Source organism: Gorilla gorilla, chromosome 4, assembly GCF_029281585.2.
Source record: "Gorilla gorilla gorilla isolate KB3781 chromosome 4, NHGRI_mGorGor1-v2.1_pri, whole genome shotgun sequence".
Lineage (NCBI taxonomy): Eukaryota > Metazoa > Chordata > Mammalia > Primates > Hominidae > Gorilla > Gorilla gorilla.
This window is the reverse complement of record NC_073228.2, coordinates 50,156,932-50,184,032: the sequence shown is the minus strand read 5'-3', so window position 1 is coordinate 50,184,032 and position 27,101 is coordinate 50,156,932. Positions and strand designations below refer to the sequence as shown.

The 27,101-nt window shown below is 54.6% G+C and overlaps 1 protein-coding gene across 2 annotated transcripts; it reads left to right on the top strand.

Moving 5' to 3' along the window:
- Positions 1 to 1,690: 1,690 nt before the first annotated feature.
- On the top strand, positions 1,691 to 26,485 carry STAT5A (signal transducer and activator of transcription 5A). 2 transcript variants are annotated; one of them, XM_031010880.3, is made up of 20 exons: positions 1,691 to 1,780; positions 2,183 to 2,739; positions 3,542 to 3,679; positions 4,006 to 4,162; positions 6,426 to 6,515; positions 10,085 to 10,259; positions 14,254 to 14,384; positions 14,633 to 14,784; positions 15,218 to 15,373; positions 15,780 to 15,959; positions 18,851 to 18,938; positions 19,039 to 19,161; positions 20,116 to 20,208; positions 20,751 to 20,957; positions 21,935 to 22,029; positions 22,125 to 22,255; positions 22,710 to 22,865; positions 23,581 to 23,632; positions 23,911 to 24,018; positions 25,045 to 26,485. In XM_031010880.3, the coding sequence occupies exons 3-20, from the start codon at positions 3,552 to 3,554 to the stop codon at positions 25,205 to 25,207; spliced, it is 2,385 nt and encodes a 794-aa protein (XP_030866740.1). In that variant the 5' UTR covers positions 1,691 to 1,780; positions 2,183 to 2,739; positions 3,542 to 3,551; the 3' UTR covers positions 25,208 to 26,485. The 2 variants fall into 2 exon arrangements, with proteins under 2 accessions (XP_030866740.1, XP_063561900.1); XM_063705830.1 differs by lacking the exons at positions 1,691 to 1,780; positions 23,581 to 23,632; positions 23,911 to 24,018 and having other exon boundaries at positions 2,448 to 2,739.
- Positions 26,486 to 27,101: the final 616 nt, after the last annotated feature.

The following is a 27,101-nucleotide window of genomic DNA, read 5'->3' as shown; positions in this document are numbered from 1 at the left end:
GAATCAGAGAACCAGATGGAGACCTAATGAGACAAGGGAGAGACACAGAGAGAATAAAAACCAGAGTGGGGGCCGGGCATGGTAGCTGATGCCTGTAATTCCAGCACTTTGGGAGGCCGAGGCGGGTGGATCACCTGAGGTCGGGAGTTCGAGACCAGTCTGACCAACATGGAGAAACACCACCTCTACTAAAAATACAAAATTAAAAATACAAAATTAGCCAGGAGTGGTGGCACATGCCTATAATCCCAGCTACTTGGGAGGCTGAGGTAGGAGAATCGCTTGAACCTTGGAGGTGGAGGTTGCTGTGAGCCAAGATCGTGCCATTGCCCTCCAGTCTGGGCAACGAGAGCGAAACTCCATCTCAAAACAAAAAACAAAAAAACAAAAAAAAAACCCAGAGGGGGAAATGTGCAATGAAAGACACAGATATTCGGGGCCTTACAGTCAGAGACCAAATGAGGAGATGGTCAACCAAGGGCATAGCCACTGGGCACAGGGTCAGGGTGGGAGGCACGGGAGGGCTCTGAAAACACAGCCACACACCCTTTTAGGCTCATCCTTCCCATTCTGTTCTCTGGCACCTCAATGCTAGCTTTTTAGGACCTAGGACTACCCACACTAAAGCCAAGCCCGGCCCAACCAAGACAGATGTTTGGTGGGTGGGGCTGCCTGCTGGAGCAACAGGCCTCTGCAGGCCCTGGAGGAGGAGTCTAGAGAGGTGGCTGCCTGGAAGAGAGTAGGCAGGACCCCCTCTCTTAAGCAGGCACCCCCACCCCATCAGGTGCCCAGATGTCAGTGCATGGCAAGGGTGGCCCTCTGCCCTCCAGACCTGGGTGAGAGGACTTGAAAACCTGAGGAATCTGCTCCCATCAACTGACTTCCACACCTGCCTGAAGGGAACTGCTGGAGGGCACAGGTGCCAAGTGGGACCCACCCAAATGTGGCAATGGGTTTGTATCCAGCCACCGACAGGCTGCATGATGGTGGCAAAGTCACTTCCCCTCTCTGGCCTTTGTTTTTCCACTTGTAAAATCATCTTTATGGTCACTTCCAGCTGTGGCACTTGGCTTTCATTCCAGTTGACCCCCTAGCTCTGTGTCTGACCCTCCCCTGCCAAATCCATTGCTCAGAGTGGGAAAGGAGAGGAGAGGGACTATACTTCCTCCTCCCTGGGGCCCCCTGCAGAGCATCTGGGAAGCAAGGCTTCCCTACATCCTCCATGCACCCCCTTGGAGTTTTCAATTCCTTTCCTCGTGATCCTGCCAACTAAGACACTGTGACCACACAGAGAAGGTGGGGAGAACGCAGACATTTTGGCTTCTGCAGCTTTGAAGTTCTTTTTCTTTTTTTCCTCTGAAGTTAAAAGAATGAAACTGGGAGAGGTAGTAAGGGGCAAGAAAGGAGAGTGGAAATGGAGAGAAAAGGGCAGCTCTGAGAAGCAGCTGGGGAGGGAGGCAGATGAGAATGCACCCCCCCCCCCCACAGGACATGCAGTCTTGGCCCAGCTGTGCTGTGAGTGGGCAGCTGGGCTGGCCCCTCCTCTGGTGCTGCCAACCCGCTGCCAGGCAGAGGGGAGGCCCAGAGGAGAGGGAAGCTGGGCAAAGGGGATGGAAGGCGTCCAGCCCGACCTTACCAAACCCCTTGGGCCTCGTGGGAAGGGGCCTCTTGGAGAGGGGGACTGAGGCTCTAGACAGGATGTTCACTGCTGTGGCAAGGCCTGTAGAGAGTTTCAGAGTTAGGAGGACTCAAGACGGTCCCTCCCTGGACTTTTCTGAAGGTAGAACCAGCCTCATAAGTAACTAGGCTGGGTGAACGGGGGCGCTGGCTAGTTTATGGATCACAGTCGGCTGGTGAGGCCACGTGCCCACTTTGTGGCCCTGGGTGGCCCCGGGCAAGCCCCTTTCCCTCTCAGGACTTCCATTTCTTACCTGCAAAATTGTGGAGAGGGGGAGGGCTGAAACACATGACTGCCAAGGTTCTTTCCAGTTCCTCCGTCAGGGTTGAGTTTAGATGGCGGGAGTAAAAGAAGGAGGGAGGTGCTGCGGTGGTGGGGGTGATCTTGGCTTCACTAGAATCCCCAGTCCTTCCCCTCCCTACAGTTTTGTCTCTGAGGTCACAAAACCTGTGGCCCCCAAGACACACATGCGCACACACCCCACACATTTATTTTTTAATCTAGGGGCTCAAAAGATGACACGCGCCAGAGCTGGAAGGCGTCGCCAATTGGTCCACTTTTCCCTCCTCCCTTTTTGCGGATGAGAAAACTGAGGCCCAGGTTTGGGATTTCCAGAGCCCGGGATTTCCCGGCAACCCCCGACAACCACATTCCCCCGGCTATTCTGACCCGCCCCGGTTCCGGGACGCTCCCTCGGAGCCGCAGCCGAGGGCCTGCTGGGACTCCCGGGGGACCCCGCCGTCGGGGCAGCCCCCACGCCCGGCGCCGCCCCGCCTTGCCGCCCGCCGGGAACGGCCGCCGCTGTTGCGCACTCGCAGGGGAGCCGGCGACTGAGGGCGGAGGCAGGGAGGGAGCAAGCGGGGCTGGGAGGGGTGCTGGCGCGGGCTCGCGCGCTGTGTATGGTCTATCGCAGGCAGCTGACCTTTGAGGAGGAAATCGCTGCTCTCCGCTCCTTCCTGTAGTAACAGCCGCCGCTGCCGCCGCCTCCAGGAGCCCCGGCCGGGAGCGAGAGCCGCGGGGCGCAGAGCCGGCCCGGCTGCCGGACGGTGCGGCCCCACCAGGTGGGTGACCCGGTGGCGCGTCCTCGGCGGCGCGCGGAGAGGGGACACTCTACTGCCGCCCCGGCACCTCCGGCACCCGGAGCTCGACGGCCGGGCGCAGCGCGGGGATCAGTCCCCGGCACTGCGAGGGAGTTGGCCCAGCGCAGACGAGGGACGGGGGGACGTGGGGACAGGGGTCGGGGATGAAAGGCAGAGGCCAGGGAGGGCGCCGTCCTGGCACGCCTCGGAGAGGGAGCACTGTCGGGCTGGACCCGAGGAGACACTAGTGCACAGATGGGGGAGCAGCCAAAGAGGGGAGCGCCCAAGTCCTCAGCCCTGTCTCCTGAACAGCCCCAGCCACGTACCCGAAAAGCCCTAGCCGTCGAGTGGGAGCCGTCGTGGCGCTGGCCTAACTTCGGGTTGGAATATCTCCCCTTCCCAGAAACCGGGCCCGAGGTGGGCTGGGGGATCCTTGCAGCCCTCTCCAGGGGGCCTGTGGGCCTCCCGCCGTCAACTTTCTCTTTCAGTTTCTGGCCGTCCCCCTCACTGGGGAAGCTCCGGTGGGGCAAGGGGAGAGGAAGACGGGGAGGGCACCTGCCTCTGCAGAGCACCTTCCCCTCCCCTTCAGCGGGTTCCTTGTTGGAGGGGATGGGCGGCCCTCCACTCCTCACCATCTCTGTTCCCGCACAGGAAAGCTATCTGTGGGAGGGGAGGGGCCTGGCCTGACCGCGGTCCAGGGATAGGTAGGCATGGCAAGGCCAGGGGCAGGCCCGGTTCCTTGGCCTCTGCAGAGGAGAGCGCTTCAGCGCTCGGCTCGCCCTAGGTGAACAGCCATGGCGGGCTGGATCCAGGCCCAGCAGCTGCAGGGAGACGCGCTGCGCCAGATGCAGGTGCTGTACGGCCAGCACTTCCCCATCGAGGTCCGGCACTACTTGGCCCAGTGGATTGAGAGCCAGCCATGGTAGGCACGTCCCGCCCTGCCCCTCCTCAGAGGGTCCCTACCATCCAGGCCCTTTGGCCTCTAGTTTTACTCATGGTGGTTTGGTGTGACTCTGGTCCTGCCTGTCCTTTTCTGTGCGGAAGGGGTGGTGTCCCTGGGAAAGGGGAAGCCTGGGAGGACAGAGAATGTTTTTAGACTCGGATGTCTGTGGAGCTGCTGGGAACAAGTCTTGTGGGCCCTGGAGTGCCCTCGGTCATGAGCCCGGGGTTTCCACTTTATTCCGGGTCCCTGACCTCCTTGCCCAAGGAGGTGCCACAGTAGGTTTTTCTCTCCTGCCCCGCCCCAAGGGATGCCATTGACTTGGACAATCCCCAGGACAGAGCCCAAGCCACCCAGCTCCTGGAGGGCCTGGTGCAGGAGCTGCAGAAGAAGGCGGAGCACCAGGTGGGGGAAGATGGGTTTTTACTGAAGATCAAGCTGGGGCACTACGCCACGCAGCTCCAGGTGGGTGTAGGCTCTGGGCCACCTACAGGGAGGAAGCATCATCTTGTTCCAGCATCAGAACCCCTGGGTTTTTTCCTGGCCTGGCCACTGACTCACCATGTGACCACGAACTTATTGGGAACTTTTCTTCGATTTCCCCCACCCCCTCTTTCTAAATTCGACCTGTCGGATTTCTTTAGCATATTGCAAAGCAAGGGTGGGAGGTGTTTGTTGCCAACAGAGAGAGATGGGTGAACTGGCCTTATGGAAGCAGCAGAAGGGATGGAGGGAGACTGAGTCAGGATTCCTATGTTGGAGAAGGGAAGACCAGCAGACTCTAGAAATGAGGCCACCAGACCTCCCTCTTGGGGTCTTTTAAAGGTGAGAGAGGAGCCATCCCAGAGACAAGAGCTGGACACAAGGGCTTTGAATTGAGGGTTTAGAAATAAAATGTAGCTTCTTTACTTGAGGGGAGTGGGTATGGAGGAAGAGAGGGAGTTTTTGTGGAAGCAGGGAAGGGGTGTGGGTAGTGATGACAGTCAAGCACTTATTGGAACTCACTTATGTTTCCTAGAGAGCCCTTCAATACAGACAGCAGGGTGCCAGGGAAATACAAGTCCATCCCAGAAGAGGGGGAAAACAGGAGAAGCCTGAGGGGAAGCAATATAGGAGGCCAGGGGCAGGATGGTGGGAAGTACCTTGACCTTGGCGTCAGATGCCCTGAGTCTGGAGTCATCTGCTCTCTCACTTAGTTGCATCTGGACGAGTACATAATGTCTGAGCATCAGTTTTCTCATCTGTGAAATGGGGATTATAGTTTCTGCTTATGTCCTAGAGTTTCCATGCTGTTAGTGCCTTGGTCCCCCACCACTTTTTGGCACCAGGGACCGGTTTCATGGAAAACACTTTTTCCACGGACCGGGATTGGGCAGGGAGGTGGTTTCTGGATGATTCAAGAGCATCACATTTATTGTGCATTTTATTTCTATTGTTATTACATTGTACTATGCAATGAAATAATTAGACAACTCACCACAATGTAGGATCAGTGGGAGCCCTGAGCTTGTTTTCCTGCAACTAGACAGTCCCATCTGGGGGTGATGGGAGACAGTGACAGATCATCAGGCATTAGATTCTCTTAAGAAGTGCATAACCGGCCGGGCGCGGTGGCTCACACCTGTAATCCCAGCACTTTGGGAGGCCGAGGCAGGCGGATCACGAGGTCAGGAGTTTGAGACCAGCCTGACCAACATGGTGAAACCCCGTCTCTACTGAAAATACAAAAATTAGCTGGGCGTTGTGGCGGTTGCCTGTAATCACAGCTACTCGGGAGGTTGAGGCAGGAGAATCACTTGAACCCAGGAGGCGGAGGTTGCAGTGAGCCAAGATCGTGCCACTGCACTCCAGCCTGGGTAACAGAGCGAGACTCCCTCCAAAAAAAAAAAAAAAAAGAAGTGCATAACCTAGATCCCTCGCATGTGCAGTTCACAATAGGGTTAGCATTCCTATGGGAATCCAGTGCCATTGCTGATCTGACAAGAAGCAGAGTTCAGGCTGTAATGCGAGCAGTAGGCAGCAGCTGTAAATACAGATGAAGCGTCACTCACTTGCTCACCGCCACTCACCTCCTGCTGTGTGGTCCAGTTCCTAACAGACCACCGACCTGTACCAGTCCATGGCCCAGGGGTTTGGGACCCCTGTGTTACAGTCAAAAGATACGGTAGATTGGAAGTGCTTCATAAGACTGGGTGTGATGGCTCACACCTGTAATCACAGCACTTTGGGAGGCCGAGGCGGGTGGATCACCTGAGGTCGGGAGTTCGAGACCAGCCTGACCAACGTGGAGAAACCCCGCCTCTACTAAAAATACAAAATTAGCCGGGCGTGATGGCACATGCCTGTAATCCCAACTATTCGGGAGGCTGAGGAAGGAGAATCACTTGAACCCGGGAGGTGGAGGTTGCAGTGAGCTGAGATCACACCATTGCACCTTTAGCCTAGGCAACAAGAGCAAAACTCCATCTCAAAAAGAAAAAAAAAAAAAAAAAAAGAGAAAGTGCCTCATAAACTGTGGGTTTTTAATTCGCTCCAAACCAGATATGAAGATCTTGGAGGGGAAGATGAGGATGAGGAACAGAGATATAGAGGTGTCTGGGGATAGTTCCTGAGGCTCCCTGGGAAAAGCTGAGGCAGAGGCTGAAGGAGAGGAAGGGCTGGGCATAGCATGGGGCTGGCATGGCTGGAGCAGAGGATGGCGCTGGAGGCTACTGTTGGATTCTTTCAGAAAACATATGACCGCTGCCCCATGGAGCTGGTCCGCTGCATCCGGCACATTCTGTACAATGAACAGAGGCTGGTCCGAGAAGCCAACAATGTGAGTGTCCCTTGGGGATGGGGAGGGGTGTTGAGAAGTCCCTCCATATGCCTTTCTCTCCAGAAACAACTGTGTTTATATAAAACAGCAGCACGAGGAGAGCACCAAGAAGATGAGGGACGTGGGCAAGTGTAAGAGGTGGCAGCATTGCACGCCAGGGTGGAGTGACCCCCTGGATCCAGTCCCTGGCTCTACCACTTACTAGCTGTGTGACTTGAGCAAGTTGCTTAATCTCTCTGAGCCTCTGTTCCTGGTTTTTTTTTCTTTTTTCTTTTTTTTTTTTTTTTTTGAGACGGATTCTTGCTCTGTCACCCAGGCTGCAGTGCAGTGGCGTGATCTCGGCTCACTGCAAGCTCTGCCTTCCAGGTTCACACCATTCTCCTGCCTCAGCCTCCCGAGTAGCTGGGGCTACAGGCGCCCACCACCATGCCCGGTTAATTTTTTGTATTTTTAGCAGAGATGGGGTTTCACTGTGTTAGCCAGGATGGTCTCAACCTGACCTCGTGATCCGCCCACCTCGGCCTCCCAAAGTACTGGGATTACAGGCGTGAGCCACCACGCTCGGCCCCTACTGTTTTTTTTCCCCCGAGATGCAGTCTTGCTCTGTTGCCCAGGCTGGGGTGCAGTGATGTGATCTCTGCTCACTGCAACCTCTGCCTCCCAGGTTCAAGCAATTCTCTTGCCTCAGCCTCCCGAGTAGCTGGGATTACAGGTGCCCACCACCATGCCGGGCTAATTTTTTTTGTATTTTTAGTAGAGACGGGGTTTCACTATGTTGGCCAGGCTGGTCTTGAACTCCTGACCTCATGATCCACCCGCCTCAGCCTCCCAAAGTGTTGGGATTACAGGCGTGAGCCACCGTGCCCGGCCTGTTCCTACTCTTGTAAAATGGAGATAGCAATCATACCTATCTGTGTCAGAAGAACTAACACAGGCAGGCTCAGAGAAGTGAGGCCCAGGGAGGGGTAACAGGGACACATCTCCCCAGTTCTGAAATAATAAAGGCACTGGGCATCTACATGGACAATGGCACAGTGCTGTACTATCTGCAATAGAGCAAAATGAATTTCACAACATGACGTAACAGAAATCTTAGAACAGTGACCGGAGCACAGGTCATATTTATTATTTCTTTATTTATTTGTTTATTTATTTATTTATTTATTTTTGAGACTGAGTCTCACTCTATCATCTAGGCTGGAGTGCAGTGGCATGATCTCGGCTCACTGCAACCTCCACCCCTTGGGTTCAAGAGATTCTCATGCCTCAGCCTCCCAAGTAGCTAGGATTACAGGGGCCCACCACCATGCCCGGCTAATTTTTGTATTTTTAGTAGAGACAGCGTTTCACCCTGTTGGCCAGGCTGGTCTCGAATTCCTGACTTCAAGTGATCCACCTGCCTCGGCCTCCCGAAGTGCTGGGATTACAGGCATGAGCCACCACGCCCGGCCTATTATGTATTTATTGTTGTGGACGTGGATTTCAGGATTTACTCAGTAGACATTTATTGAGGTCTTACTGTGTGTCCGATGCTGGGCTATCATCAGAGAAACACATAAAGGCCTGGTTCTTGCCTGGAAGGAATTCTGGCAGTGATGGATTCTCTAGAGATGAGCTGAGTGCTAAGGGGGCCTAGGTGGAAAAAGCACCCAACTCAGATTGGGGCAGGCTGGCAGGGGAGCGTCCTGTGGACAGGCATGTCTGAACTACAGTGGAGAAAGGCAGGAGAGGAGGGATGAATTTTCTAATGAAAAGACAGCAGCTGCGAGAGCAGGAGGGCATGAATCTTCTTATCACATTGGAAGACTTGTAAGTGGTCAGTGTAACTGGGGAGAAGGAACCAAGTGGGGAGTTGCCATGGATAAAAATAGATAGAGAGGGCCAGGCGTGGTGGCTCACATTTGTAATCCCAGCACTTTGGGAGGCCAAGGTGGGCGGATCACCTGACGTCAGAAGTTCGAGACCAGCCTGGCCAACATGGTGAAACCCAGTCTCTACTAAAAAATACAAAAATTAGCTAGGCGTGGTGGCGGGCACCTGTAATCCTAGCTACTCGGGAGGCTGAGGCAGGAGAATCGCTTGAACCCAGGAGGGGGATGTTGCAGTGAGCTGAGATTGCACCACTGCACTCCAGCCTGGGCAACAGAGCGAGACTCTGTATAAAAAAAAAAAAAAAAAATAGGGGTTAGAAACCAGGTCACAAAGGGTCTTCCAGCACAGCCCCTGTGTCCCTGACTTGTTGCCATCACAGAGCTATCTGCAAACCTAAAAATGACTTCAGCCTCATTGACAAATCCATGTCCATGGTGCTGGTGCTGTCATGGTCTGGGAGCTCATTCCTTCCTCCAACCATAAAGCTGTTCCTGAACACTGCTGGCGTTCTAGGGCTTGGGGATTCTGTAGTTCACAGGAAAGGCAAGGTCCTAGCCCTTGGGAACCTCACATCCTTGTGCAGGGAGAGAGACAGAAACATGTAAGCAAATACAAGAACAACACACTTTTAGATAGGACTACTGTGAATTGGCTCGTCAGAGATGACCCCTCTGCAATGGTACCAGTTAAAGTGCTTTGCCTCAGGAGGATCTGATGCCAGAATGTTCCAGACTGTTGGAACAATAAGTGCAAGGGCCCCAGGGCAGGAACATGCCTGTGTGTTCAAGGAACAGAAACAGAAAGCACACATTCCCAGCGAGCTGGGGTTGGAGGTAGGCAGGGCTATGGCCAGCAGACACCATGGGAAGGGGTTTGGATTTTATTCTGAGAACAGTTCATTGGAAAGGCTCTGAGGACTTGTTCCTCTTCAGCCATGTGCTCCCTCCCTTTGTGACCTGGTTTCTACCCCCTCTCTCTCTATTTTTTTTTTTTGAAACGGAGTCTCGCTGTGTTGCCAAGGCTAGAGTGCAGTGGCGCAATCTCGGCTCACTGCAACATCCCCCTCCTGGGTTCAAGCGATTCTCCTGAATGTGCTGAAAGAATGGCTGGATCCAAGGGGAGCTTGTTGATGCCTCCCCCCTAACTTCATTTCGGGGTCTCCAGGATGCCTGTGAGAGTTTCGGCCTCTTCCCTCTTCCTTCAGTCACAAGGGTGTCTTAAGTGAGATGATGTGTGTTCACACAGCCCTGTTCCTCCCTGTGTCCCTAGGATCTACTGCAGTCCATGGTATTGAGTCAGCAAATAAATGTAGAGTGAGGGGTCATCATCATTAGTGGGAAAACCCAGGTGACACCTGGGACGTGTTGAGTTCTAGTCCCTGGGAGGGAAATTAGATGGACCCTGTTTGGAATACTCTAGTGGAGGGCAGCTCTGACATAGACATTTGCACTTTGAAGGTGTCACTATCTGCCGTTATCTGCCAGGTCACCTGTTTCTCCTTTCTCTTTCCCTTTTCTATCCCAATTCTGGCAAATGACTCCTTCTGATGCAAATGATCCTCCCTTCTTGCCCTAGTTTCCCTTCTTACCCTAGTGTGGGGTTTGGGGTTTGGGGTCTGTAGTATTGGTGTTTCCTAATGCCTGTGGTCTTCTCCCATCCTCTCTTCCCCGAGTTATTTCCATTCCATCTGTCTCCAGTGCAGCTCTCCGGCTGGGATCCTGGTTGACGCCATGTCCCAGAAACACCTTCAGATCAACCAGACATTTGAGGAGCTGCGACTGGTCACGCAGGACACAGAGAATGAGCTGAAGAAGCTGCAGCAGACTCAGGAGTACTTCATCATCCAGTACCAGGAGAGCCTGAGGATCCAAGGTGAGGCGCGGTGGAGGCACAGTGTGCATCCGGAGGATGGGAGTGAGGAACATTCTATGGACTCCTAGAGGGTAGAGCTGGGTCAGTGTCCATCTCCTCAGCACTTTGCCCAAAGCCTGGTAGAAGCAATGGCTCCCGGTGATTGAGCCCCTGCCGTGGGTCACACTTGGCACACGTTATTTAATTCAACCCTCTCAACAAGCCTATGAAGTGAACAGTTGTGTTATCCCCCCTTTTGCAGATGGTAAAAGTGAAGTTCAAAGAGAACAAGTAACTTGGCCTAGGTTGCCTGTAAGTTACAGAACTGGATCTCAACTAGAGATATATCATAAAACTCCTGTACTTTATTAACCAATATTCTCTCCTTAATGGTATATATTCTGTAAATATCGACACAAATAGGTAAATATGAACAGTGCTCCCTAACCAGAGGGAGGACTTGGATTGGAAGTCTTCTGGTTGAACCAGGCTGGGAGAGGTGGAACTTCCAAAGTGGGCCTTCTTGAGCCTCACGGATAGGATGTGGGCCTGGGGGAAGGGGTGACAGCAGAAAATTCTCCTGTATCCTAGGTCTGTAGTTCGCCAATGGCTCCCATGATAAAGATGTGGGGAAATTAAAAAATCAAATTAGCTTGAAAGGAACTAACCCCAGGTACAATTTGAGGAGTCATGGGACATGGCCCATCTATTAATATGTCCCATTCCAGACTGACCCCAGAAATGTAACACCCCATCTTAGTGAGAACAAGGGGTGTCAAACTGCTTTTTCCTTTACTCTTTTTAATCTGATTTCTTAAGGTAGACCTTAGGTCATTGATTCTAGACCTTTCTTCTTTTCTTTTCTTTCTTTTTCTTTTCTTTTTTTTTTTTGAGACAATCTTGCTCTGTCGCCCAGGCTGGAGCACAGTGGCATGATTTCGGCTCACTGCAGCCTCTGCTTCCCAGCTTCAAGAAATTCTTGTGCCTCAGTCTCCCGCATAGCTGGGACTACAGGTGCAGGCCACCACGCCCGGCTAATTTTTTTAGAATTCTATTGTAGCTATTTAAGCTCTCTTCCTAACCCTGCACTGTCAGTGCTTTGTGTACACTGAGACCAGCACAATGCCTGAATATTGCAGCTATTATGTAAATACTTGCAGGATAATTCTAAATGTTTGTTTGTTTGTTTATTTATTTATTTATTTATTTATTTATTTATTATTGCCCAGGCTGGAGTGCAGTGGCACGATCTCATCTCACTGCGACCTCTGCCTCTCAGGTTCAAACTATTCTCATGCCTCAGCCTCCTCAGTAGCTGGGACTACAGACATGCACCACCATGCCTGGCTAATTTTTTTTTTTTTTTTTGTAGTTTTAGTAGATACACGGTTTTGCCGTGTTGTCCAGGCTGGTTGCAACCTCTGGCCTCGAGTGATCTGCCTGCCTCGGCCTCCCAAAGTGCTAGGATTACAGGCGTGAGCCACTGCGCCCAGCCAATACTGACAGGATAATTCTAAGAGAATTTCCCCTCATCTGAATCTATCCCAGACTGGCCCTAGAAGAAGGGCAGCTCCTTCTGAGAATGGAAACGGAAGATTTTGGGCGGTTATTCCTACCCAAGTCCTTAGACTGTCGACAGTATTTCTGATCCCGTGCCTGGCTTTTCTGTTTCCTGTGCATGGTGGAGGATTAGGTTTGGATTCAGGTTGGGTTTGGATCTATCATGCAGTGTCTTCTCAGTCCCATTTGTCAAGTTCACTCAGCAGAAACACAGACTATTGATCTGCTTTTGCCAGGGAAGGCTCAGCTGCCTCCAGTGGAGTAGGGAAATTGCTTCCCGTCTCCCTGGCCTCCTTCCCAAAAGCTTCTGCAAATTTCCAGGAGAGCCCTAAGTGGGTCCCTTGCATAGGAAGGCTGGGCCCAGGTGTTGGGATCACCACCACCCTCCCTGTGGCTGGGCAGGATTCCCGAGGTAGCCTTGCAGATACCTTGGATCTGTCCGTGCCTGGATGATCCTCTTCCTGCTCGATACCTGCAGTGAGATTGGAGCCATATTTCTGAGTTCTAGCTCTGGGCTGTTCCTGGCTACATAGAGTTGCTTTTGTCTGTCCCAGCTTGTGCATCCCATGGGTCAGGGCTGGGGTCAGAGTGACATGGCCCTCAGGGGCCAGCTAGGAGCCCGACCAAGACATGCTGATGTGCGCATCTTCTGACTCAGCTCAAGCAAGGACCCTGGGCTGTTGAGAAGGTGACGGGAAGGGATTAATAGTCCCAGTGTGGTGGAGACGGGCTGTCGTTGGGAGGGTGGGGTGGGCCTGCGGTGGTGGTTGTAACTGTGGACATGTTTACTTTCTTAGGCTGGGTTATTGATACACAGGCGCCCTTGTGTTCCACGTTCCCTGTGTCTTACCTATTTCATAATGGATACTTTTTTTTTTTTTGAGATGGAGTCTTGCTCTGTTGCCTTGGCTGGAGTGCAGTGGTGCTCTTGGCTCACTGCAACCTTTAACCCCGGGTTCAAGCAATTCTCCTGCCTCAGCCTCCTAAGTAGCTGGGATTACAGGCATGCACCACCATGCCCAGCTAATTTTTGTATTTTTAGTAGAGACAGGGTCTCGCCATGTTGGCCAGGCTGGTCTCGAACTCTTGACCTCAAGTGATCTGCCTGTCTCAGCCTCCCAAAGTGCTGGGATTACAGGCGTAAGCCACCGAGCCTGGCACACAATGGATATATTTTTTTTTTAAGACAGAGTCTAGCTCTGTCGCCCAGGCTGGAGTGCAGTGGCCCAATCTCGGCTCACTGCAAGCTCCACCTTCTGGGTTCACGCCATTCTCCTGCCTCAGCCTCCCTAGTAGCTGGAACTACAGGCACCCGCCACCATGCCCGGCTAATTTTTTGTGTTTTTAGTAGAGATGGGGTTTCACCGTGTTAGCCAGGATGGTCTCTAGCCAGGATGGTCTCGATCACCTGACCTCGTGATCTGCCCGCCTCAGTCTCCCAAAGTGCTGGGATTACAGGCGTGAGCCACTGCGCCCATCCCCATGATGGATACTTTTTAAAAGCTAGTGAGGCCTGACTTATTCCCTGTCCTGCCATCAATGAGACTCCTCACAGATGGTGTGGAGGGAAGCCGCCTCCCTTCGGCCTCCCTTCGGCCTCCCTTTCCTGAGAGAATCTTGGTGGCTCTGCATCCCCAGTGGCCCTGGACACGCTCTCCCTCTGCGGTCTGTCTGTCTGTCTGTCTCCCCTGGTTGGTCGGCTGGGCTCACAGTGAGCCCACCTGGACAAACATGCTGGGCCCCTTCCAGCCTCTCAAGAATCTCATCCTCCCCTGAGGAGGGATTGCTGTGCTCAGGAACGAGACAGAGCCGCTGGGGCCGGGGTTCCCTGAGGAGGCCTTGCTGCGGGAGGGATGGGGCCGAGCAGCTGCTTGTCTCTGTCACCTCCTCTCTCTGTCCTGTTCCCCGTTAACCAAGAAGGACGAACCTCACACAGAGCTCACCCATGTCAGGCAGCTTTCTGGCATCTTCCATGTCCTCATGTATTTAATCTTCAAGCACCCCACTAAGGCAGGTGCTGAGAATCTCCCGTTTTACACGTGGGGAAGCCGAGGCACAGGAAAGGAAAGCGATTTGCCCAGGTTCACCTGCAGTCAAGGACATGGGCACACTTATACCCCAGACAGCCTGGACCCATGCCGGGCCGCGAGAAGAGGGCTGGCAGCCCTGTGAGGCAGGCGGGCAGGAGACAGTCAGGCCTCCTCCCCAGCTGCCCCAACACCCGTGTGCCCCCAGAGGGGACGCTCAGAGTCAGGAGGCTGGCGAGCAGGGCCCAGAGGCGCCTCCTGAGGCGCCCATTCATCTTGGCCCCCCTGGCTGTCAGGAACCCCGACTTGCTCTTGGTGCAGTGTCTGAGCCTGGGAGGGTCTCGCTCCAGAACAGGTGAGTGGGCTTCTCTGGGACTCCTGTTGGACACTGGGAGGTGATGGTCATGGTTTCCTCTTCTCTCCTCTAGCTCAGTTTGCCCAGCTGGCCCAGCTGAGCCCCCAGGAGCGTCTGAGCCGGGAGACGGCCCTCCAGCAGAAGCAGGTGTCTCTGGAGGCCTGGTTGCAGCGTGAGGCACAGACGCTGCAGCAGTACCGCGTGGTGAGTGGGGTCCTGGGCCTCTCCTGGGCGTGGGTGCCATGAAGTCAGTCTCTGGGGACCCGAGGGAGGGCTGGGACCAGCATGAGAGCAGAACCTGGGAGGGCAGGAGGCCTTTTTTCCTGGGGAATTTGCGAGGCAGAGCAGCTTGGGGAGAGGGAACGGCCTGGGCCCTGCCCTGCCATTTCCCAACGAGGCCGTGCGGTGTTCTCTGGGAGCCCAGAAGGGGCTGCTCTCCTCTCTTCCCTCAGGAGCTGGCCGAGAAGCACCAGAAGACCCTGCAGCTGCTGCGGAAGCAGCAGACCATCATCCTGGATGACGAGCTGATCCAGTGGAAGCGGCGGCAGCAGCTGGCGGGGAACGGCGGGCCCCCCGAGGGCAGCCTGGACGTGCTACAGTCCTGGTAATGGTGTGGGGCGGCCAGCGGGCAGGGCAGGAGGGGCTGGTGGGGACCCCGGCTGCTTCTGCGTCCTGTGCTGGCTCCTGCAGCAGGCCCCCTCCATCCTGGGACAGCTCTTGTTTCTCCAGGGAGCCTGGTTCCTCAATCAGACTTTGGCCCCCATCCTGTGCACCTCCCCCAGGAAGGGGGCTGCTGTCTTGGGGGTGGGACAGGGCTCGGGTGTGTGGGGTGATGCTCGGGCTGTTTGGGCCTAGTCAGGGTCGCCCCTCCTGTGTACGTCTCTAATTCTGGGAGGCAGGGAGCTCTGCTCTTCCCATGGGTGGGAAGTGTGGCAAAAGCACAGAGCCTTCCTGGGGGAGCGGGAGCTGTGTCTTGGGGCCTGGCGTCTGTGCGGAGGAGCCATTGTCCTCCTGTTGGCCTTGGGGCTCTCGTGCAGGTGTGAGAAGTTGGCCGAGATCATCTGGCAGAACCGGCAGCAGATCCGCAGGGCTGAGCACCTCTGCCAGCAGCTGCCCATCCCCGGCCCAGTGGAGGAGATGCTGGCTGAGGTCAACGCCACCATCACAGACATTATCTCAGCCCTGGTGACCAGGTGACTGCTGCCTGTTTGCCATGCCCAGGAGCTTGGGGCAGCTCCTGCCTGCGTTGGGGGAGCCGCAGGTGCCTTCCAGACCAGCAGATCCACTTCCTGCCTCTCATCCCTGCCCCACTCCATCTCCAGTTGCTGTGGCTGCTGGGTGCCGCCCTTGCCCAGTTTCTCCTGTGGACACTGCAAGAGATACCCTGGGCCGCAGCCCATGCCAGCTGCTGTGTTATCTCACTCCCCTCTCCATCCTCTCCCTGGACTCTCACAGCTTCCCCGGGAACAGAGGTTGTGCCCGAGCTCATCACCTCCTGAGCCCCACGGGAGGCAGCCCCCCCCCCCACCACAGAGGGACTGAGAGCCGTTTCCCCTGCACCAACCCCTCATTGTGTGTCTGTCCCTGTGTCCCATGCAGCACATTCATCATTGAGAAGCAGCCTCCTCAGGTCCTGAAGACCCAGACCAAGTTTGCAGCCACCGTACGCCTGCTGGTGGGCGGGAAGCTGAACGTGCACATGAATCCCCCCCAGGTGAAGGCCACCATCATCAGTGAGCAGCAGGCCAAGTCTCTGCTCAAAAACGAGAACACCCGCAAGTAATTGTGCCTCTCCCTTCCCCTGCCCAAGCTTAGGTGTGGGGGACCTGCACCCCGCTCTTTGTCCTTGCATCCAGCTATGTCTTGTCCCCTAGTTCACCGTGTTGCCCAGGCTGGTCTCGAACTCCTGGACTCATGCAGTCTTCCCACCTCAACCTCCCAAAGTGCTGAGTTGATAGGCGTGAGCCACCACACCCAGCCGAGTATCTGTTCTTTACCCTGGGGATGGTGTGGCTGCCGGAGAGCTGAGGCTCACTGCCACTACCCAGCATTGTGGGAGACTATCACACCACTTTCTCCTGAAAGTGTATTGCTTCACACCATTGTAAATTCAAACAATCATGTCAAACCATCATTAAATCTGGGACAGATGGTACACTGCCTTCCTGCTACTCAGATGCCTTCCCTGTCCCTGCAACAAGCATGGTGCTAGGCTAGATGCCGTGGCTTACCCCTGTAATCCCAGCACTTTGGGAGGCCACAGTCGGAGGATCACTTGAGCCCAAAAGTTTGAGTTAGACAATATAGGGAGACCCTCATCTCTACAAAAAATTTTAAAATTAGCTGGGCATGGTGGTGCATGCACCTGTAGTCCCAGCTACTCGGGAAGCTGAGGTGGTAGGATCGTTTGAGCCTAGGAATTTGATACTACAGTGAGGTATATGATTGTGCCATTGCACTCTACCCTGGGCAACAGAGTGAGACCCTGTCTCCAAAAAAATCACACAAAGTATGGTGTTGCAGCCGTGTTCTAGAACCTGTGCTATGCACTGAGGACGAAACTGTGATCCCAACAGAACTGGGCTGTCTCCTCGCCCAGCCCCTTGAGCAGCAGAGCAGGCAGCAGATGCTGGGAAATGCCTGATGGTGTAGCCATGTGGCAGGGGGATGTGTAGGGCACCGAGAAAGGGGGTCTTGATGCAGGAGTAAAGAAATGACAGTCTTAGGCTCCTGGTGGAATTGGAGGTAGCTAGTGATAGGGAGGGAAGTAGCAGAGAGGGAGGACTTTCAGGCAGAGCCCATGTGCCACATCCTGAGGGAAGAGTACAGAGACATTGTGTGTAGCAGAGAGTGGAGAGGTAGTGTCCAGTGTCAGGGCAGGCCACCCACAGCGTATGCAGGGGATGAATAAATGAGTGAATGAGTGATGTGGAAGACATGGCCCCATCCCTTGTCATCCAATTAAAAATGTTTACTGAGGCTGGGCGAGGTGGCTCACGCCTGTAATCCCAGCACTTTGGGAGGTAGAGGCGGGCAGATCACTTGAGGCCAGGAGTTCGAGACCAGCCTGGCCAACATGGTGAAACCCTGCCTCTACTAAAAATACAAAAATTAGCCAGGCTTGGTAACGTACACCTATAGCTCCAGCTACTTGGACCTCTAGTCCTAACTACCAACTACTCTGAGGCAAGAAAATCACTTGAACCCGGGAGGTGGACGTGGCAGTGAGCCAAGATTGTGCCACTGCACTCCAGCCTGTGACAGAGCAAGACTCTGTTTAAAAAAAAAAAAAAAAGGCCAGGCGCAGTGGCTCACGCCTGTAATTCCAGCACTTTGGGAGGCCCAAGCGGGCGGATCATGAGGTCAGGAGTTCGAGACCAGCCTGGCCAACATGGTGAAACCCCGTCTCTACTAAAAATACAAAAATTAGCCGGGCGTGGTGGTGGAAGCCTGTAATCCCAGCTACTCAGGAGGCTGAGGCAGGAGAATTGCTCAAACCCAGGAGGTGGAGGTTGCAGTGAGCCGAGACCGTGCCATTGCACTCCAGCCTGGGCAACAAAAGCAAGACTCTGTTTCAAAAAAAAAAAGTTTACTGATTTCCTACCATGTGATCTGGGGTGAAGATGAAGACAAATGATCTTCTCACTGCCTTTGAGCTTGCATTGCCGCCGGGGAGACTGATGATAATACACTTTAAAAGATCAGGCAGGGCCAACCAGTGATAGACACTGGAAAAGAAGTTAAGACAGAGCAATCTAGGCTGGGCACAGTGGCTCACGCCTGTAATCCCAGCACTTTGGGAGGCTGAGGTGGAAGGATCATTTGAGATCAGGAGTTCGAAACCAGCCTGGGTAACATGGCAAAACCCAATCTCTACTAAAAATACAAAAATTAGCCAGGTATGGTTGCGTGCGCCTGTAGTCCCAGCTACTTGGGAGGCTAAGGCAGTGGAATCACTTGAACCCGGGAGGTGGAGGTTGTGGTGAGCTGAGATTGCACCATTGCACTCCAGCCTGGGCAAAAAGAGCAAAGCTCTGTCTCCAAAAAAAAGAAAAAAGAGCAATCTGCTAGCGTTGGAGATGTGTTTAAGGCGGGGGTGAGGAAAGGTCAGCCTGGTAAGCTTCTCCAGATAAGTGGTCCAGGAAGGCCTTTCTGGGGAGCTATCTGGGCTGAGACCTGAAGGAGGAGAAGGCTAAGAGTGTTTGGGGTGACAGGAAGAGCAAGGGCCAATGTCCAAGCCTGGAGTGTTCAGCAGACAGCCAGGGCCAACGGGGCTTGCATGTCCTGAGTGAGGGGAGAGGAATTCAGTGAGGCCAGGAGGGTGGGTAGGTGTTGACCATAGGGATCCTCAGAAACTGTGGTTGTGATTTTTATCTTAAGTGCATTAGAAGCTACTGGAAGTCCCCAAAGCCCTCACATCAATCTTGGTATCGAGGAATTTCTAATAATAGATCCAGACCTCACCATTGGAGACCTTGCCTTGGGTGCTGGGCACCAGGTTGATGGAGAAGTCAGTAACCCAGAAAGACGCCAAGAAACACTCTTAGGGGATGCGGGGCAGGGGCTGCTGGCAGGGCTGACCTGAGTGAAGACCCCGGCCCGAGGTGTGGACAGGACCATGCTCCTGGCCTGGGGCCCATGTGGAGCTGGGACCCCCCTCTCCTTTGCAGCGAGTGCAGTGGTGAGATCCTGAACAACTGCTGCGTGATGGAGTACCACCAAGCCACGGGCACCCTCAGTGCCCACTTCAGGAACATGGTGAGGACGGGGCCCACCCTCGGAGGGCAGGTCTGCCCAGAGCTGAGTCCTTGTAAGCAGCCACCATCTCCCTGTTCCCCTGTCACCTCCCACCCTGCAGTCACTGAAGAGGATCAAGCGTGCTGACCGGCGGGGTGCAGAGTCCGTGACAGAGGAGAAGTTCACAGTCCTGTTTGAGTCTCAGTTCAGTGTTGGCAGCAATGAGCTTGTGTTCCAGGTGAAGGTGAGACCCCCAGCCCTCCTGCCCCCACTGCTCCAGGTCACCCAAGAGGTGGAGGGGCCTGCCTCGGGACTCCTGGCAGCAATGCCATCGGACAGCCTGCTTTGACTCTGTGGGTCCCTGTTTGATAGGTTATAATCTGGGACTAACCCAGACAATTTAGGCAATGGGCTAAGAAGTCGGTTGTAGTTTTTGTTTGTTTGCTTGTGCCTACATTTTGCTGGGAGGGGCTTGTGTTTGGAACTGTGGGTGAGGAAAGTGGGTTGGGACCAGGTGTGGTGGCTCTCACCTGTAATTCCAGCATTTTGGGAGGCAGAAGAGGGAGGACTGCTTGAGTCCAGGAGTTCAAGACTAGCCTGGGCAGCAAAGTGAGAACCCGTATCTACAAAAAAAAAAAAAAAGTCGGGCATGGTGGCACGCACCTGTAGTCCCAGCTATTCTGGAGGCTGAGGCAGGAGGATCACTTGAGCCCAGGAGGTCAAGGCTGCAGTGAGCTGTGATTGCACCACTGCCCTCCAGTCTGGGCGACAGAGCGAGACCCTGTCTCGAAGAAAATAAAGCAGATTGCGGCCATGTGTGGTGGGTCTTGCCTGTAATCCCAGCACTTTGGGAGGCCAAGGAGGGTGGATCACCTGAGGTCAGGGGTTCGAGATCAACCTGACCAACATGGAGAAACCCCATCTCTACTAAAAATACAAAATTAGCCAGGTGTGGTGACACATGCCTGTAATCCCAGCTACTTGGGAAGCTGAGGCAGGAGAATCGCTTGAACCCGGGAGGCAGAGGTTGTGGTGAGCCGAGATTGCACCATTGCACTCCAGCCTGGGCAACAAGAGTGAAACTCCATATCAAAAAAAAAAAAAACATAAAAAAAATAAAGCAGATTGGGCATGTTGCCTAAGCAGAGGGCACGTGGTGGTCACGTCCCATCAACTTGGGTTCCTTTGACTCCTGTAGACTCTGTCCCTACCTGTGGTTGTCATCGTCCACGGCAGCCAGGACCACAACGCCACGGCTACCGTGCTGTGGGACAACGCCTTTGCTGAGCCGGTGAGTCCCTGTGGGAGCCCTACCCCAGCACCCCCAGGCCCTAGGACTCACCTGGGGTCAGGCCCACCCCTTGGGCCCCTGCTGAGTGGTCCTTCCTCACCCCAGGGCCAGCCCAGAGGTGAGGTGAGGCCAGAAGGGCTGGGGTGCTGGGTGCCTGCCTTCCGCCATGGCCTTGGCACTCTGTCTGGGTTCCAGGTTCCTGGACTGGGGTCTGTGAGGTCTGTGAGCTTGGTCTTTGGATCCTGGTCTGGGATCCTCCTTTGGCAGATGGCTTGGGTCCTTGCTCTCTGTTTTCTGTTTCCTGATCTGCATCTCTGTCCCTGCGTGCCCCCACCCCCTGCATCGGTTTTCTTCCCTGCAGGCTGGGAAAAAAAGTGCAAGCTAGTATATAAAAGCCGCCGCATTTCCTGCCCTTGCATTTGTGTCACCTTTCTGGATCTGTCTCAGTCTCCTCTGTCTCTAGGTGTCTGTGTATCTTGTGTGTGTGTGAATATTTCCAACTCCCTCAATCTACCTTTTCCCCTCTCTTGTCTCCCTCTCAGGGCAGGGTGCCATTTGCCGTGCCTGACAAAGTGCTGTGGCCACAGCTGTGTGAGGCGCTCAACATGAAATTCAAGGCCGAAGTACAGAGCAACCGGGGCCTGACCAAGGAGAACCTCGTGTTCCTGGCGCAGAAACTGTTCAACAACAGCAGCAGCCACCTGGAGGACTACAGTGGCCTGTCCGTGTCCTGGTCCCAGTTCAACAGGGTGAGGGGCCCAGCTGCCAGCCGCCCACCAGGGCCCACCGGGGTCTGTTGCTCCTCCACCTCACAGACAGGTTACTGCCTGGGGCTAGCACCCCACTCTCCACCCCCAACCACTCTCTCCTACAACCAGGAGAGATGGGGGCCCCTAGCCTCAAGAAATGCAGGCAGGGGCTATAGGAGTTGTGCTCAGTTGTGAAGCCAAGAGCGAGATGACGGAGGGCCCCAGGGCTGGGAGTCAGGATCCTTGGGTTCTGGGCCTAGATGTGTTTGCTAATTTTCTTTCTTTCTTTCTTTCTTTTTTTTTTTTTTTTTTAGAGACAGAATCTCATTCTGTCACCCAGGCTGGAGTGCAGTGGCGTGATTTCAGCTTACTGTAACCTCTGCCTCCCGGGTTCAAGTGATTCTCGTGCCTCAGCCTCCTGAGTAGCTGGAATTATAGGTGCCTGCCACCATGCTGGGCTAATTTTTGTATTTTTAGTAGAGATGGGGTTTCACCATGTTGGTCAGGCTGGTCTCGAACTCCTGACCTCAGGTGATCCGCCCACCTCGGCCTCCCAAAGTGCTGGGATTACAGGCATGAGCCACCACGCCTGTGGCTCTGGCTCTCCTTCTGCCTCTCTCCTTGCTAATTTTTGAAGACCCATCCATTCTCTGTGCCTCAGTTTCCCCACCTGTAAAATGAGGGGATGACTTTGGAGGAATGACTTTGGAGGCCCCATCCAGCCTAGATTATTCTTTACACCTCTTACTCCCACCCTTGGGCTGGTCTTGGACCCCTGTGTCTTAGAAGTGAGTTTCCTCTCTGGGTCCCTAGGGTACAAGTTGGGGGCTGTGTCACTTTATGGTCTGCTGGAGTGTGGTGGCAAGCAGGGGTGAAGAACTGGGAGAAGACTGGGTGGGGGCAGGAGGGCCCTGACTTTCCTGGGCCACCTGTGACCTGGGGCACCAGCCCTGACTCAGGGGTTCCTGGGCCCTCAGGAGAACTTGCCGGGCTGGAACTACACCTTCTGGCAGTGGTTTGACGGGGTGATGGAGGTGTTGAAGAAGCACCACAAGCCCCACTGGAATGATGGGTAAGGAACGGGGGCTGCAGGGTCAGGGGCCAGCTGTGGGCGCAGAGGGACTGTGGCTGTGGCCCAGTGTGACGCTCAATGCTCCGTGCACCCAGGGCCATCCTAGGTTTTGTGAATAAGCAACAGGCCCACGACCTGCTCATCAACAAGCCCGATGGGACCTTCTTATTGCGCTTTAGTGACTCAGAAATCGGGGGCATCACCATCGCCTGGAAGTTTGACTCCCGTGAGTGCCCGTTTTGCCCACACTCCAGCCCCAAGGCCCGGTCTCTTGTTCCCTTGCCCCCTCACCCCACCCTCCATCGGGCCTGTGTCCTTAGAAGGTACCCAGCGGGAAGCTTAGTATGAGAGGGCTGTGGCTTGGAAATGTATTCTCTTTCTATTGTTTTCCATTTTGGAGAACCTGAAGTCCCCAGCCCCATAGACTCCAGGACGGCTGGGCGAGTCCTCCTGCAGTTTCACGCTCTCCCCTCTCTGCCACGACCCAGCCTTGTTGGTATCTGCTCATCTGGTTTGCTGAGTAGAACATCCCGCATCGGCTTTCTTCCCTGCAGGCTGGGGCTGCAGCACAAGCTACTATATAAAAGCCCAGATTTCTCTTGCAAGCCTGCCCTAAAGCCCCACAACCTTGGTCCTCCTGCTGCTGGTGGATTATGGGAATGAGGCTGTTCTTTTCACAGCGGAACGCAACCTGTGGAACCTGAAACCATTCACCACGCGGGATTTCTCCATCAGGTCCCTGGCTGACCGGCTGGGGGACCTGAGCTATCTCATCTATGTGTTTCCTGACCGCCCCAAGGATGAGGTCTTCTCCAAGTACTACACTCCTGTGCTGGGTGGGTACTGCCCCAGGACCCTGCCGGCTGACTCCCCCGGGCTCTTCCCCAGCCCATAGACAAAGCCTTGGGCTGCGCCGTGGGGACTTCCCCAGGAGGAGCCTAGGGGCCATGTTCCCTGTGGGTTTTGGCCCATGGGGTGGTGGAGAGGATTTCAGGGCTCACAAATGAGGAGAGGGAACGAGAAACCCGTCCCAGCTCTCTTCTCTGCAAAGTGAAAGCTGCATGGATTCTCACTTCTGCACCCTCAGAGGAAGGGGTGGCAGCACTGTAGGGAGTGGCCGGGATCATTCGAGCCCACAGATAGTGCTCTGCTCCCCACCTCACCAGCTGCTCTCTCCACACCCTGCTCACAAACCTTCCACCGAGTGGAGTGCAGGCAGCAAAAGGGAGAAGTCTCTCTTCTTCCAGCTGCCCCAAATCCATTGGTTGGGTTTGCTTGTTGATTCTCATTCTTTGACACGGGTGGGAGCAGGGAGAGGGAAATCAGATGGCCAGAAAAAGAACCAGAAGGAATGGGATTCAAGCCAGGGGTCTCAGTGACCCTCAGGCAGGATTCATCAGCTGGTGTTTATTGGGGGTCCTTGGGAAATCTCATCCCAGCTGAGAACACAAGGTGATGTGAACAGGAGGGAGACTGCATGGGGCGTGGGCTTCCACCCCACTTGGGAGTTCCCAGAGACTTTGGTTCTCACCACTGTTCTTCCCTTGGCAGCTAAAGCTGTTGATGGATATGTGAAACCACAGATCAAGCAAGTGGTCCCTGAGTAAGTGTCCAGGTGGCTGTGGCTCTCCTTCTGCCTCTTTCCTCCTCCCCCAGACCCTGCCTCCCGTCCTGATCCTGGGCCCAGCTTCCCGCTCCCCCAGGGAACCTGTCTCAGCCCTGGGGAGGGAGTCCCCACTCCTGTAGCTGGAGCCCCAAGGCCGAGTGGGGCAGTTTGTCCGTCTACACCCCGAGAAAGACAAACATGCCCCTCGGTCCCCTCCCCAAGTCAGCTGCCCCGGCCTCCCTGGTGGCTGAAGCTCTGTTCTCTTCCTTCTGCAGGTTTGTGAACGCATCTGCAGATGCTGGGGGCAGCAGCGCCACATACATGGACCAGGCCCCCTCCCCAGCTGTGTGCCCTCAGGCTCCCTATAACATGTACCCACAGAAGTAGGTGGTGTTCTCATGGGGTCCGCAGGGGAAGAACTGGGGACTTGGCCCCAGGCTGGACTCCTGGAGGGCTGGCTGGTGGGCAAAGGATCCAGAGCTCTGGTTAGGCCCAAGTCCAGGAGGAGTGAGATCAGCCAGGAAAACAGAGCATTTTGAAGCTAGACATAGCAGGGTCGAGTCCTCACTCTAGTACTAACTATGTGATCTTGGGAAAATGATTGAGCCTCTCTGATGCTCAAGTTTCCTTATGTGTAAAACGGAGGCAAGAATGCTTGCCTCATGAGAATGGGATGAGCATTAAACTGAGACAGTGTGGGTGAAGCATTTCCACAGGGAGGGGCTTGGAAGGCCTTGATACAGGGTAGCTATGAATGGGGTGGTGGTTCTTGAGTCTGGTGGGAACAAGGTAGATAATTAATTCCCTTCCTCACTGTGGATAGCCAGGGCTGGATGTCTGGGAGGTACCACCTTCCAGTGGGACCACTGAAGATCCCAGGTTCCAATCTGGACTCCACCACCTCCCAGCCAGGTGGCCCAGAGCAAGCTTCCTGATAAGGCCTTGGTTTTCTCGTCTATAAAACGGGGTCAATACCCAGTCTCCAGTTGGCTGTAAAAATTGCAGTCATGTGCTCAATAGGCTCAGCTGTTCTAGGTGCTCAGTGAAAAGATTCAGCTGTTCTAGGTGCTCAGTGAACGGGGAGGTGCCTACCATTGCAGCTGAGCATCATTGCAGGTGGGCAGAGCCCACTGTGTCAGCCACCTGGTTTTAAGATGAGGACACGGAGAGGGGAAATGAATTCCCTAAGATTATTCAGTGAGTTAGCAAGAGATGCGAATAGAGTGGGGGTCTGCAGAAGCCAGTGGGCTGACTGCTACCCAGCTTGGGGTGGGGTGGGGGCATCCAGCCAGAACTGGTCCTGTTCTCATGAGATGGGTTTGAGTGGAGAGCAGGCTGGAGGCTGTCCCCAGGGAGCTTGAGGCTGTGAGACATGCCAGCTCCCTCTGACATCCCCCTGTCTTTACCAGCCCTGACCATGTACTCGATCAGGATGGAGAATTCGACCTGGATGAGACCATGGATGTGGCCAGGCACGTGGAGGAACTCTTACGCCGACCAATGGACAGTCTTGACTCCCGCCTCTCGCCCCCTGCAGGTCTTTTCACCTCTGCCAGAGGCTCCCTCTCATGAATGTTTGAATGCCACGCTTCTCTTTGGAAACAATATTCAATGTGAAGCGTTCGTGTTGTGAGTTTAGTAAGGCTGTGTACACTGACACCTTTGCAGGCATGCATGTGCTTGTGTGTGTGTGTGTGTGTGTGTGTCCTTGTGCATGAGCTATGCCTGCCTCCCCTGTGCAGTCCTGGGATGTGGCTGCAGCAGCGGTGGCCTCTTTTCAGATCATGGCATCCAAGAGTGCGCCGAGTCTGTCTCTGTCGTGGTAGAGACCGAGCCTCTGTCACTGCAGGCACTCAATGCAGCCAGACCTATTCCTCCTGTGCCCTCATCTGCTCAGCAGCTATTTGAATGAGATGATTCAGAAGGGGAGGGGAGGGGAGACAGGTAATGTCTGTAAGCTGAAGTTTCACTCCGGAGTGAGAAGCTTTGCCCTCCTGAGAGAGACAGAGAGACAGAGAGAAAGGGAGAGTGTGTGGGTCTATGTAAATGCATCTGTCCTTATGTGTTGATGTAACCGATTCATCTCTCAGAAGGGAGGCTGGGGTTCATTTTCGAGTAGTATTTTATACTTTAGTGAACGTGGACTCCAGACTCTCTGTGAACCCTGTGAGAGCGTGTCTGGGCCTGGCCATGTCCTTAGCACAGCGGGGCCGCCGGTTTGAGTGAGGGTTTCTGAGCTGCTCTCAATTAGTCCTTGCTTGGCTGCTTGGCCTTGGGCTTCATTCAAGTCTATGATGCTGTTGCCCACGTTCCCCGGGATATATATTCTCTCCCCTCCGTTGGGCCCCAGCCTTCTTTGCTTGCCTCTCTGTTTGTAACCTTGTCGACAAAGAGGTAGAAAAGATTGGGTCTAGGATATGGTGGGTGGACAGGGGCCCCGGGACTTGGAGGGTTGGTCCTCTTGCCTCCTGGAAAAAACAAAAACAAAACTGCAGTGAAAGACAAGCTGCAAATCAGCCATGTGCTGCGTGCCTGCGGAATCTGGAGTGAGGGGTAAAAGCTGATCTGGTTTGACTCCGCTGGAGGTGGGGCCTGGAGCAGGCCTTGCGCTGTTGCGCTGTTGCGTAACTGGCTGTGGTCTGGCAAGGCCTTGATCCCAACCCCACACGCTCTTCCCTCTGAGGCTGTAGGACTCGCAGTCAGGGGCAGCTGACCATGGAAGATTGGGAGCCCAAGGTTTAAACTTCTCTGAAGGGAGGTGGGGATGAGAAGAGGGATTTTTCTGTACTTTGTACAAAGACCACACATTTGTGTAAACAGTGTTTTGGAATAAAATATTTTTTTCATAAATTTGCTGCTATGGCTCCTGGTTGGGGCGTTGGTGGCCTCCCTGGGTGATGGGAACCCCTGGAGCTGGTTGTTCTGTTCCTTCCCGCGTGCATGCCTGATGCTGTCATTTTTAGTCTTAAATTTTAACTCTGCCCGCTTTGCTGTGGTTTTCAGGGTGCTGGCCACCCCTGGAATACTGTCAATGCTTCTCAGAAGGGTAAGGAGGCAGTTTAGGGGGCACAGATTCCTTAAAAAGCAGGGGACTCGAGGTTTGGGGAAAAGATGGAGATGGGCGCGGGTGGGCAGAACTCTGACCCAGGCTTCTCCTTAGCAGCTGCTGCTCCCAGCAGCCTCGAAGCTGGCGGCTGAGGGCCCGGCGCCAAGATACTTCTCAACCCTCCGGGCCAGGGGCAGTCCCAGAGCCGCAACAACCGTCCCATCCTCCTCCTTCCCAGAGACCAGCAGGTGGCACCACGCGGCTGCGCTGTTTTCAGCTGGCTGCCGGCGACTGTGCGAGGCGGAGGTGCAGCAAGGGGGACCGGCTCGCCCCGGCTGGACCCCCGCACTGCCGACTGCAGCCAGTCCCTGCTGTCGCTGGGGCCCTTGGGCTCAGGGACGCGCGCTCCCTGGGCGGGGC